This window comes from Protopterus annectens, chromosome 12.part0 (genome assembly GCF_019279795.1).
Source record: "Protopterus annectens isolate FY-2018-M chromosome 12.part0, PAN1.0, whole genome shotgun sequence".
NCBI lineage: Eukaryota > Metazoa > Chordata > Ceratodontiformes > Protopteridae > Protopterus > Protopterus annectens.
Genome location: NC_056746.1, coordinates 1,066,633,695 through 1,066,648,006, shown reverse-complemented (window position 1 = coordinate 1,066,648,006; position 14,312 = coordinate 1,066,633,695). Strand labels below are relative to the sequence as shown.

The 14,312-nt window shown below is 36.1% G+C and overlaps 1 protein-coding gene across 1 annotated transcript in view; it reads right to left on the bottom strand.

Annotated features, from left to right (window-relative positions):
• RBPJL (recombination signal binding protein for immunoglobulin kappa J region like) overlaps positions 1-14,312 on the bottom strand; it is a 353,030-nt gene that overhangs the window by 181,224 nt on the left and 157,494 nt on the right. Inside the window, exon 6 of the mRNA XM_044088991.1 lies at positions 1,341-1,515. Coding sequence (XP_043944926.1) covers positions 1,341-1,515 — 175 coding nt within the window. The remainder of the gene's footprint in view (positions 1-1,340; positions 1,516-14,312) is intronic.

Here is a 14,312-nt window from a genome sequence, read left to right as displayed (position 1 = left end):
AATCTTATGCTGTATTTCTGCCAACTCAACCTCCATATCTAAGATTAAAATTACAGTGTGCCTCCTACAAGTTCTTTATATCCCTCCTTCCAAGCCATACTTATAGCATCCATATGCAACTCATTCCTCCCAATCACATTTTTCATTACCTGGCTAAACTCCTTCCTAAACTCAGACTTCTATTTACAGCGAGCTCATCACCATCTCTTCTCCTCCTCCTCCTTCCTTTTTTCTTGAAGTACTCTATCTGTCATCAACTCCGGGTTTATCCAATGAAAATAACTACTCAGAAGATAAGTTTGCATGCCACATTATCTGCATTTGAAGCAATTAACCTTCCATACCCATGCTTCTATGTTTACACTGATCACTGTACTGATTATATTGTCCTGTGTGCATGTTTTGTCTTGAGAGCTTTCACTAAAGTGCAACATCATAAAATTTTCATTATGTTACTCAATTTGCAAAATAATAAACATAGTAAAGTAGTGGATAGGAGCTGAAAACTTGTATGCAAGTAATGTATTTACTAGCTTTGTTGTCACTGCATGGGCTCATTTTTTCACCATGTTTGAAAGCTTCACTGGTTGAAACAGTTAAGTGGTGGAAATCTGCAAGCAGCAAGCTAAAGAGCAGTGCATCTAAATTTAAGGGGTGTATTGCTGCTAACATTATGTTTGATGTACAATGCTGCACTGATATACATAAATTAAGTAGCATTCTTTCATGGCTATACTTTCAATGCATGTTGCATGCATAAAGCATGACTGGAATGGTGGGCACTGGAATGCAATAAATGTGACTTGCCCAATATACAGTGACCCTGACAATAATTATATTATTGAAGGGTATGTTGATCATAAGCTCTTTGATGTAAGTATAACAGATGTGTCCTAAAATATTACTGTTGTCACACTTTTTATTATTAAAGGATTTGGTTTTCCCTTATTTACATTTTTGATATTTATTTATTTACATCTGTTTCCTACGGTTGAGCACTGATCAACAATGACCAATTTCAGGGCCAGCCTTGATTGTACAGATAGAGCAGGTGAAACAATACTACACTATATATAATATAATAGATATCTTAATGTAATTAATCCTGTTTGTTTTAATTTAACTGGCAGGAGCTGACAATATACCAGTGAAATCAGATTTATTTTCCTTAGAAAAACAATTTAATTCAAATCAAGCTTAATGATTTATGGTACCAGTTTTCCTTATCTTTTAATAAATAGCCGGTTATGCTGCTAGCAGTTGTGAATACATTTTAATAAATAATACAATTCAAACTTTAACTAATCTTGACAGATAACAGATATAAATCTATGACTTACAATCTGCATTCTTCATGGATTGCTTTTTCTGTGAAGGCTTGGAGATCACTTTAATCATCTTGCTGTAAAAGGTGCCAACTTCTTGCCCATTACTAAAGAAGAGATTTAAAACCAGTCTGAAATGCTTCCGCTTGTCTGCATCTGAAATGTATAAAGCTTTTGCACAGCCAAATTTCTGAAAGAAATGAGTAATTTTAATTTCATTGTATTCCTATGATAAAAAGCAGCAGAATCAAACAAACCCATTCCAGACAGAGCATTACTTTCATTTAGCGTTTAACTAGTTCACTTTATAGCTTTTCCTTAATTATTTTTCTACAGCATTATTAAGTACCATGCTATAAAGGTACAGTGAAAAAATAAATATATTTATAAACTGGAAGTCTGAAGGATGCCATGGACTGATTTTATATGCAAATGTTTATTTTGCAAATCCAGCCTGAAAAACAACAAAAATACAGCTCACACAAAACATACAAAAGAAACAATACCTTGCAGCTATCTCTACCTTATAAGTTCAGTTTCAAATAGCCCTTCCAGCAAACAAGCTGTTTAAACAACAAGTCATAGCTTCAGGCCCTGCCAGGTCTAACCATTCATTTCATACCCAGCAATTTTTACATGAGTTCCCCTCCGGCTACATCAACAATGAAATTCTGTTGGAACATCAAACTCAGTAATTTAGTCCTCTCAAGTCAGAAGCCTTGTTTTGTCCTGCAATGAACCTCCAACTTACGAAAAAGCTTCTTCTATTGCTTCGATCAGGCAGCCTGCTATCAATTAATTAACTAGCACAACTGATTCTCTGACTAAAATGGTGTGAGAATTCTAGTAGCACAAGTCCTTTTACATACTTCTAAAGACAAATTCCACCTTTTCCCATGTACATGATACTGTAGATCTACATCAATTTCTATCTACACACACACACATATATATATGTATATATATATATATATATATATATATATATATATATATATATATATATATGTGTGTGTGTGTGTGTATATATACATACACACACACAGATATAAAGACACACACACACACACACACACACACACACATATATATATATATACACACACACACAGACACACACACACACACACACACACACACACACACACACACACACACACATACACACACACACACACACACACACACACACACACACACACACACACACACACACACACACACACGTGTATGAATGCATACATGTAGATACAAACAACACAGTGGCATATAGAAACACATAGATAACACACATAATCCAATGAGTCAATGAATTATAAAATTATGAGTCTGATAAAAACATTTTAAATTTTAAAAAAATTATACAAACATGAAGGAGTAACCTAAGGTCTCTACACAGACGTGTGAAGGTAGGAGATAAGGGATATCACATTATGTGAAAAGTGACAGTGAAACAAGAAAAAAGTTTTTCATGAGAAGACTGGAAGCAAATGCATTAACCCTGCTTACATTTTGGTAAAGCAGAGCTTACATTTATATACAACAGCACCAAAAAACAGTCCAAATAATAAATCAGGCTTCTTTAAAGAGTTAGTAATAAAGAACTAACTATAAAAATAAAAATTAAAGTGGGAAGAAATCTAGTGACTGACCATAATAAAAAATCCTGAGGAAACTGAAACTTTCATAAATAAACATTCTATGCAGTGTTAACAGAAGCCAGACTGTCATATGTTAAGACCTTCAAAAGCAAGTAATGTTGCCACAGTCATCAGACATCTCCTGTGTGCTTCACACATCCATCAAGGCCCTGCAGCAGAATACATACACACATAAACATGGCATGCAGACTTTGTTGAAACACAATAGAGTACCACACAAACCAAAAGTAAAAACAGGAGTAACACAAAAACCAAAAGTATTTAGCACATTGGTGTTACATGGTACAGATCTGGTTTGTGAGCTGCTCGCTGAACCATCTCCTGGGATTCAGACTTTGTTGCTAAAATATTAAAGAAAGGCCTATAAAACCTAGCTTGTTATTCTACCATGGGGTTGGTTAATAGCTTAAGTCTTCAGCTGGTATTTCTTTGTCTACAGCCTCTAAGATATTGCACAGTGCTAATGTAATCTTCACTGGTGCCTCAGTTCTCCGGTAAGCCAATGGCCACAATATATTCCAGGTTGATTATAGCATTGCAGTATATCCTTTGGTAGTCCAATGTTTGTCTGATCACCTGTCTCTGGTGCATATATCTGATTGTACTTTCTAGTGAAACCAGAGTTACATATACCTAAACTTCCAAATAGTTTCATAGTCAATGGTAATGCAATGGGATGTCTTACAGAGCCTGGTCCTCAGCTATTAACGGTAATGTAATGGGATGTCTTCCAGAGCCTGGTCATCGGCTATTAATGGTAATATAATGGGATGTCTTCCAGAACCTGGTCCTCAGCTATTAACGGTAATGTAATGGGATGTCTTGCAGAGCCTGGTCCTCAGCTATTAATGGTAATGGAATAGGATGTCTTCCAGAGCCTGGTCCTCAGCTATTAATGGTAATGGAATGGGATGTCTTGCAGAGCCTGGTCCTCAGCTATTAATGGTAATAGAATGGGATGTCTTCCAGAGTTTGGTCCTCAGCTATTAATGGAAATGGAATGGGATGTCTTCCAGAGCTTGGTCCTCAGCTATTAATGACAATGTAATGTGATGTCTTCCAGAGCCTGGTCCTCAGCTATTAATGGTAATATAATGGGATGACTTCCATAGCCTGGTCCTCAACTATTAATGGTAATGGAATGGGATTTCTTCCAGAGCCTGGTCCTCAGCTGTTAATGGTAATAGAATGGGATGTCTTCCAGAGCTTGGTCCTCAGCTATTAATGGCAATGGAATGGGATGTCTTCCAGAGCCTGATCCTCAGCTATTAATGGTAATAGAATGGGATGTCTTCCAGAACTTGGTCTTCAGCTATTAATGGAAATGGAATGGGATGTCTTGCAGAGCCTGGTGCTCAGCAATTGCACTGTTATATACTTGGTACTGCTTCTTCCTTATTTGAACCAATCCCCAACAACTGACCTGCAGAATTAAATATATTCCTAGTGGCTTAATGGCTAACACTATCTCATCACACCTCAAAAATATTTAGAACAGACAAATGGCACAGATCTTCCAACAAAACCACAAAAAAGTCATGACAATACCTCAGCAGAACAGGATGGCCATTCAAACCAAGAAGACTAAATGGCACATACCTCTCAACAATACATATTTCGCAAAATGTCCAGATTTTTGTCTCATATTTTTAGTCTGTTTCTCATAAAAATATGTTTTTCTGGCACATCACTGGTAAATCATTGAGGGCTGAAGTCAGAAAACAATGACAGACATTTGAGTTTCAGACGTCATACCCTTCAGAAAATTTGTGCTAATGAAAAATCTGTTATCCTGTCAACTTTCTAAGTTTGTAAGAGCAATTTTTAAAAAGTGTCCCTATTTTTGGTCCTTTGTTCCCCCATTATTTGTGGCTTTCTTCAGATTTCTTGATATAAGACATTGGAAGGTATGACTTGGATCTAAGGCAATGGATGAGTCTAGATATTTCATTACTTTTTGTTCTTTCTTCTAGGTGCTTTAACTGCAGAATTATTTATAATAAACATGGTACAGTGGCACAGTCTCTAATATCTGGAGTCTGACCCACACTGAAAAAGCAACTTGATAATTTAGTGTCATCTTTCTGTCCTTGCTCTGTGTACCACTTAGTTTTCTGGATTTTGTTTGGATGCCTTAAAGTCTTACTTTCTGTATGTTATAAACATTGGCTGGTCACTAGTCTCATATGGAGACCTCATCTCTATATGCATAGACTGAAATGCCTTTTGTCAACACAACAGTGACAAGCAAAAAATTAACACCAAAGTCACTGGTAAAATAATATAAATGAAATGCATTTATTTCCCTCCCCTGAATAACTTCAGTGTGCCAAAATCTGCCCTTGTAACCTACCCAATACAAAGAATGCCCTTCTGGTTTACAATACATTCAGGTAAGGTGAGCAGAGCTAATTATTGATCATGTTGTCGGTACACAGTATGCAGTTATACTGTACATCAGTATATATATATATATATATATATATATATATATATATATATATATATATATATATATATATATATTATTATATTATTATTATATTATATCTGGAGCATTTCTCCCCGGGCCTCCGCTAAAAACAGGCTCTGTGGAACCTAGTCGGACTTTCCCGGTCAACAAATGATAAAATAAAATAAAAAAAATAAATAAAAATAAAAAAAAAAAATTAGCAGAGGACATAGGGGTGTAAGAAGCTCACCCCCTCTTGCAATAAAAGTTACTTTTTACTTTGTGTGTTTCAGTGGCGCAGTCAACATTGCGTTGTCGACATTAATAAGTCAAATGTTTTGGCCATCAGTATTACAGCCATTTGATTTAAAGTATGACACCCATATATACATATATTTATATATATATATATATATATATATATATATATATATATATATATATATATAGGTCTACCTGAAAATTCCGAAATCTCTAAATGCTGATGACGAGAACACCGACACCAGAAGATCGACAACGGAGAAGACCGACAGTTGAGAATCCCGATGCTGAGAACACTGACATGTAAAGGTAAGTGTGGGATAGGGATGGACGTTAGGGTCAGGGTGTGGGTAAGGTAAGTGTGTGATAGTGACGGACGTTAGGGTAGGGTGCGGGTCAGGTAAGTGTGCGATAGTGACGGACTTTAGGTTTAGGGGTGGATTAAGTGAGTTAGGGTTAGGGTGCGGGTAAGGTAAGTGTGTGATAGTGACAGAGTTAAGAGTTAGGGATGGATTAAGTGAGTTAGAGTTAGGGTGCGGGTAAGGTAAGTGTGCGACAGTGACGGACCTTAGGATTAGGGTTTGGGTTAAGGTTAGTGCATAGATAGTTGCGTATGTAAGGTTTAGTGTAGGTTTGTAAGGGTTTTGGTGTGCTTATGTTTTGTGTGTGTTTTTCGGGAAAGGTATTGGTTTTGTTGTTTGTCGAAATTGTGGTTTGTCGGGCATGTGAAGTTTCATGTTTTTGAACTTTCTTTTTTTTTGGTTTTGTCGTGTCGGTTATTTTGTTGTCGGTGTTTTGGTGTGTTAGTGTTATCAGGTAGACCCAGATATATATATATATATATATATATATATATATATATGTGTGTGTGTGTGTGTGTGTCTGTGTGTGTGTGTGAGTGTGTGTGTGTGTGTGTATATGAGTGTATGAATACAGCTATTTTTTGGTTGTTTTTGCTGCAGCCAAGGTTTGGTGGTAGAAATGGTCTTTGGTGAATTCCGTTGAATTATGCTGTAGATGAAGATGATTTGGACAGCTATAACATAATTTGATGTATTTCACTTGCTTCATCATTATGTCATTGAGGAATTAGTATATTTAAGTTTCAGGGATGTGGGGGGTAGCGGAGCTTGTGTAGAAGTATTTTTTGTTTTATTTACATATGTGGGGTCAAGAACATTATGATCACAAATACAAATGTGTTGTTTACATATGCTGCCATTTTTGGTGATGTATTTTGGTTTAGTTGTTACTGATCAGAGATAACACATGTTGCATTTGATTCTATATTGTTTATTTACTTGGGAGTGCCTTCTGTGTGGAGTCTGCATGTCCTCCCCGTTGTCGAGTGGGCGTTCGAAAAACATGATTTGAATTGGAGTGCCATCGTTGAAGGTTGTGCATTGGGTTGGCAACTCGACACCATAAAAAAAAACAACTGCCAGTCATTAGCGGACCAGAATTCCACTGTGGCGACCCCTAACTGGGAAAAGCCAAAAGACAAACAACAACAACAGTTTGTTAACTGGAATACAGCACAGTCCCCAATGGACCAATTTCAGTCACAGCCCAGAATGTGAACACACATCGAGTGGGAAAAATAAAAATAATTTCTAAACTAAAACAGCATACTAAAAGCAAAGGGATAGTTACAATACAATAGAAAAATGATTTAAGAAGGTAGTCAACAGAAAACACTATGTACAATATTTATATCAGTTAGTATAGTGACATGTTAGGAGTTAGAGAAGAGAGGCTATTGTGAAAATGGTAAGCAGTACATGTCAGAGATTAGGGTGACTTGGTTATTTGAACTGAATCAGAAAATTTACAAGAAACATGTGCTGTGAAATGTTCTTTAAGTTGTGCCCGAAAGGAAGAGTATTTAGGGAGGTCTTTAAGATTTGAGGGAAGGTACCTCCAAAACTTGGAAGTGAAGTCTGGTTTTAGGTGCTTGCAAGAGAGGCCCTAAGTCACTGTGACAGGCTATGAGATGTAAGGTTATATGAGATAGGCTAAGTAAGCTAAAAGAATAAATGGCAAGTATGTATGTATATGTATATAATAATACCCCTCATTACTCAAAAGTAACTACTAATGTTGATGTCAAAAGTAACGGACTAGCCGCAAACTGAAAATAGAATTAGAACACAGCTTGGTGGTAGAACGGTACAAAAAAGGCTGATGCAATTAGCGCTTTCTTTCACTTTATTTAAAAACGTGAACTTCTTCAGAAACAAGAACATGTGCCCTCCCCAGCACAAGTCTTTTAAACCCTTTTAGAACAGGATGTGATGTCACAAAGTTCTCCTTAATTACTAAGTATATGCACACAGAATAATACAATATGTTATAAATATACTTGTACAAAAAACATCTTAATATTTAAAAATATTATTAATGAACTCCATACTGCCATAATTAATATATTCTGATGTATTGAATGCTCAATATAGTTTGGATGACATTATTCAATGCAAACTGTTTTCAATTATTAGAAATGTAAACTTAAACACATATCATAACTAGATAGACTAACTTGTTTAAAAATGCATGTTCCCAATTGTAAAAGACTTTGATACAAATAAAATCCACAAATGACTTTCTTGTATATATCTGAATAGATGTACATCTATAATTTCAGGCAATATTATTTATATAACAAAAAACATTTTATGTTGATTACCTCATTAAGGCCTGGGTACTGGTCTGCCCCTAACAATAGTTGCCAAAGTGTCTCCTTTTGCTCTAATTTGTTGTTGACATCCCCCATGAATGTCGTTTTTTCTATGTGGTCTAAAACAAAAAATTCAAACTTTTTAAATTCACTACATACCAAGGAATGCCTTGCAAGAGCATTGTTTTTATCTCTGTTTTTTATAGCTAGAGTATGTTCGTAAATTCTCCGCTTTAAAACTCTAACAGTTTTACCCACATAATAACATTCACAGGATACACAGCAGGCCAAATAAACCACACATTCACTGTGGCAATTAAAATATTTCTTTGCCCAAAAAGTTCTTTTTAAATGTTTCAAAGTGACAAAAGAACTATTACTAAGGAATCTACATTGTCTGCAATTAGTGCATGCAAAAGTGCCTTTTTTAATTAGATCTCTAGTCTTAACCACCGAAGTGATATCAGTTCGTTCTAAAACTTTCTTAATATTATTCACTGTTTTATAAGTGAATTGTGGTTTGACGCCTACACAGCTGACCAATTCCTTGTTGCCTAAAATGATTCTCCAATTTCTTTCTATTGTGTTTCTAATTTCTTTTAATTCATTTACTATAGGAAGTGGAAACGCTGTGTAGAACCCATTTTCCTCAGTTTTACTCATGCTTGCATTCTCTTGCTGAACTACTCTTGGTTCTTCCACAAGTATATCTGTAGCCAATAAAATGGGTTTTGCTACTCCTTGCCTTAATTTGTTTACTTCCTTTTCAAGTTTTTTAATCCAATTAGAATTATAACCTCTTACTACAAACATTTGTCTCAGATGTACTAGCTCTTCTTGAAATACTAAATCCTCTGTAGTGAGCCTACTTAGTCTAATCATTTGTCCCTTTACTACACTCTTTTTCATATGCTGTGGGTGTAGGCTAGCCTTATGAAGGTATTGGTTGGTGAAACAAGATTTCCTGTAAATTTTACTTGTAATGTTACCATTCATGTCATTGATTCCAAGATCTAAATCTAAAAAATGTATGCTTCTACCAAATTCTCCTATTTTGAAAAATAAGAAGCTTGTAGTAGTGTTTAGATCAGTTAACATATTCTTGAATTCCCATTGTTCGCCTTTCCACAGGAAAAACAAATCATCAATGTACCTATAGTACATCAAAACCTTTTCAAAACTAGAATGGACTTTCAGGAATTTCTGTTCCCATCTAGACATCACTAAATTTGCAAATGCTGGGGCCACTCTGGCCCCCATTGCTACTCCAGATGTCTGTTTGTATAGTACATTATTAAATTTGAAAAAATTATTTTCAAGTACTATTTCCATAAGGGTACACAATGTGTTTACCCTGTGGCCACTCATATCTGTGTGGTTTGTGAGATATTCTCTCATGTATTCTATTCCTTCTATCTGATCTATGGAGGTGTAAAGACTTCTAACGTCTAATGTAGCAAAATTCACTTCTTTATCTAATGTTCCTAACCTTCCCAAAATCTCCAAAAGCTGCCAGGAATCTCTAAGATAATATTCGGCCTTTTGTGCCACAGGGTTTAGTAAACTGTCTAGCCAAATGGAAATGTTCTCCGTTTTTGAATTTTTAGCTGATACAATAGGCCCGAAGGATAAATCTTCAAGGCCATACTGTATTTTGGGTATACCAAAAAATTTGGCCATGGTAGGATGTTCAACTAAAAGGAAATCATAGTCCACCTTTTCTATTTCACTCTGGCAAAACATGTCAAATAAAATGACATCTATTCTTCTAAAACTGATTTTAACCAGTTCAGTTGAGACTTTGCAATAGTTCCTATAGTAAATGAATTAAAAGCAATTAGAAACACAATAGAAAGAAATTGGAGAATCATTTTAGGCAACAAGGAATTGGTCAGCTGTGTAGGCGTCAAACCACAATTCACTTATAAAACAGTGAATAATATTAAGAAAGTTTTAGAACGAACTGATATCACTTCGGTGGTTAAGACTAGAGATCTAATTAAAAAAGGCACTTTTGCATGCACTAATTGCAGACAATGTAGATTCCTTAGTAATAGTTCTTTTGTCACTTTGAAACATTTAAAAAGAACTTTTTGGGCAAAGAAATATTTTAATTGCCACAGTGAATGTGTGGTTTATTTGGCCTGCTGTGTATCCTGTGAATGTTATTATGTGGGTAAAACTGTTAGAGTTTTAAAGCGGAGAATTCTGAACATACTCTAGCTATAAAAACAGAGATAAAAACAATGCTCTTGCAAGGCATTCCTTGGTATGTAGTGAATTTAAAAAGTTTGAATTTTTTGTTTTAGACCACATAGAAAAAATGACATTCATGGGGGATGTCAACAACAAATTAGAGCAAAAGGAGACACTTTGGCAACTATTGTTAGGGGCAGACCAGTACCCAGGCCTTAATGAGGTAATCAACATAAAATGTTTTTTGTTATATAAATAATATTGCCTGAAATTATAGATGTACATCTTTTCAGATATATACAAGAAAGTCATTTGTGGATTTTATTTGTATCAAAGTCTTTTACAATTGGGAACATGCATTTTTAAACAAGTTAGTCTATCTAGTTATGATATGTGTTTAAGTTTACATTTCTAATAATTGAAAACAGTTTGCATTGAATAATGTCATCCAAACTATATTGAGCATTCAATACATCAGAATACATTAATTATGGCAGTATGGAGTTCATTAATAATATTTTTAAATATTAAGATGTTTTTTGTACAAGTATATTTATAACATATTGTATTATTCTGTGTGCATATACTTAGTAATTAAGGAGAACTTTGTGACATCACATCCTGTTCTAAAAGGGTTTAAAAGACTTGTGCTGGGGAGGGCACATGTTCCTGTTTCTGAAGAAGTTCACGTTACTAATGTTGATGTATTCCAAGTAACATATACTAATACCGCTCATTATAGCAAAGTAACTACTTATTTTGTAGTATAATGAATAAGGCATATGACATACTAATGCTTATTGTTACTCCATGTGAGCTTCTGATGTGCAATGTTCTGAGTACTCAGTATCATATGCTAATACCTCTGAATACTCTAAAATTACTAATAATGTTCAGTACTCTGAGTGCTGAATGTCATATTCTAACAATCCTCATTACTCCAAGGTGACTATTGACATGCAGTATTCTGAGTACTGAGTATCCTATCATTGTGGCTACTGAATCACTATTGCCTCTATTGTTCTCTTCAGTATTTTTGTTGCTTGCTGGCCTGTCTGAAAAGGCCTTATTGGACCATCTCAGTATCCGAGACAGCAAACAGAGCTGTCTGTACACTGCATGAGTTCATTGCACTGAGTTAGTCATCAAAGCCACTGACGAGGGGAAGACAGTTCACATCTCCTACCTTGACCAGGCCAAGGCCTTTGACAATATTCTCCACTCGGGCATAATAGATAAACTATCCCAGCTTGGCGTAAATCTGTATTTGACCAGATGGGAAGCGACCTGGCTCACTGATAGAACTCAGTCAGTCAAACTAGGGGATGCTACCTCAACTAGTAGACCCGTAACCAGCAGTATACCCCAGGGATCAATCCTGGGGCTCCTGCTGTTTGAGATATACTTCTCCAAGGTGCAAGCCAAAACCAGAGGTCTATGGCTGACCAAGTTTGCAGATGACTGCATGCTGGGTGCTGTCATCAACTCCCCTAGTGATGTAAACATACTACAATAGGGTCTCACCCAGAAAAATGACTGCTGCCAGAAACATGGTCTCAAACTAAATGCATCATCATCCTCTTTGGGGAGAGTGATGTCTCCCAAATTATCATATTAATAACATCCTAAGCATGCAAGTAGTTGTGAGGGACCTGGGCATCCAAGTTGACAGCAATCTAACTTTTGACCACCATGCTGCCTCCATTGTATGGAGAGCTTTCTACATGGCTCACTTCATTAGTAAGGGTATTTCTTCCAGAAACAAGGAAGTTATAACTTCCCCTGTATTCCTCCCTTATCAGGCCCATCATCAAGCATGTACCACATGAAGCACACTCAGCAGCTGGAGAGACCAGAGAGGTTCCTGATCAGGAGAATTCAGGGCTTCAAAAATCTGTCCTACACAGATGGGCTATAAGCCCTGTCCCTCTATTACAGACTCCTCAGAGGTGATCTATGTCTGGTATACAGAGCAATCTCTGACCCCACCTTGATGAAATTGCTGCATATACATAAGCCAAAATCCACTCGCGTGACCCACAAGCAAAACCTCAACTTGGTCTGTGACATCAATAGGACTTGCTGGCGGAACAGATTTGTTTCCCAGAGACTCCCCCATTTGTGGAATAGACTCCATCTCCAGGTCAAGCAGAGAACCTCATTATCCCTCTTTAAGAGGAATCTGAATGACTGGATGGGAAATAGAAAATACGCCCCTGGGATTTCACCTGTGTCCCTGCTGGACAGGGGCATCTGGTGCTGACTTGTGGGAACATGGGCTAATTTATTGGTTAGGCTTACAAGGGCCTCATGGCCAGTAGCCTAGTAACTTGCTATGATCCTATGATTCTATGATATATTTTACATTTAATTGTGTAGTCTAAAATTAAGTAGGGAATATTATGACCTGTCTAAAAGAACATTGTAAAATAAATGATAGTGCAAAGTATTTGTACAGACTGGAATTCATGGATCTAAGCCTGTAAATTTCATATAAAAATAGGGAACACATTAAACATGGTATATTTTTTCTAGCAATACTATTCAGTTTCTTGAGGAATGCAGTATATTGTCTGCCATCCTGATCCTGTACACATGCACTGAATTTCTGTTAGGCAGTACTTAGCACTAAAATTTATGTCCCATATTCCAACGTCCTCATCATGAATCAGTAGTTTAAAAAATCACAGATCCCACTGTGGGCCTAAAACAAATATGTTTGGGGTCTGGAAGCAATGTAGAGGTTTATGAATAGAGTCTGACTAAGTTTAAGAACTTCTCCTACTGCCAAGCTGTAAACCAGTGCTTGTGATGCTTCAGACATTGTGGTTGCATTTGTGATGCTGTACTGCTAGAAATATGACCACAATTAATACTTCATGACAGTTTTCTGCTTATTGCATGCCAGGCTAACTTTGTAGCTGACAACAGTGCTTCTAAGGTGAAGGAGACGACCAGTCTGGAAGCAGCCAATGAAGTGACCACAGAAGCATCATATCATTTAACCAATATGACTATCCGCAAAGGTGCTTAGTAGTCTAGTTGTATCACATAATAGAACAAGTTTTCAGCTAATTTTCACTTTGTTTTGACAAAACACAGCACAATTAATATCATTAATGATACCTAACTCTGAGTTACACCTGTAAGTGTACAAATGGACAATATCAAGCATTCATTTTAGTAAATCACTTTCCAGCACTTAATATTTTATGGAACAGAGTATTGCAATAGCAGTTATTTTTAAGTGAAGCTAACATAGAGTTTAATTTTCCTTAATATTGTGTTTCTGCGGCAGTAACATTTGGATAATTTCATCAATCGCATTACTCTTGTTATGTTTCCAGACTCTAATATAAAAGCAAGCATTGAATTCAACATTTCTGGCCATGAAACTGACAATACCTCATTCATTATTAAATGCTCAGACTTACCAGGAGTTCATTTGCTGTTCCAGTATGCTGTCAGTTTTAGTAAACACTGATTGCAACCTGCAGATTGGTTTATTTATATTTGTAAAAGTATGTAGAAATGGTAATCCTTGAAAAGGATGTTTTGTTTTGTTTTGTTTATTTGTTGATATTTTATTTTTGTTTATTGGGCAGGCCCAGTAAAGACAATCGTCTCTTTTCAGAAGTGATCTGGGAGCACCACCCAGATAACTTACTAAGCATGCAGTTTCAAGCAGAAACTGGGGAAAGCAGACTTAGGATTACAGGATAAAAGTAGCGAACAGCACA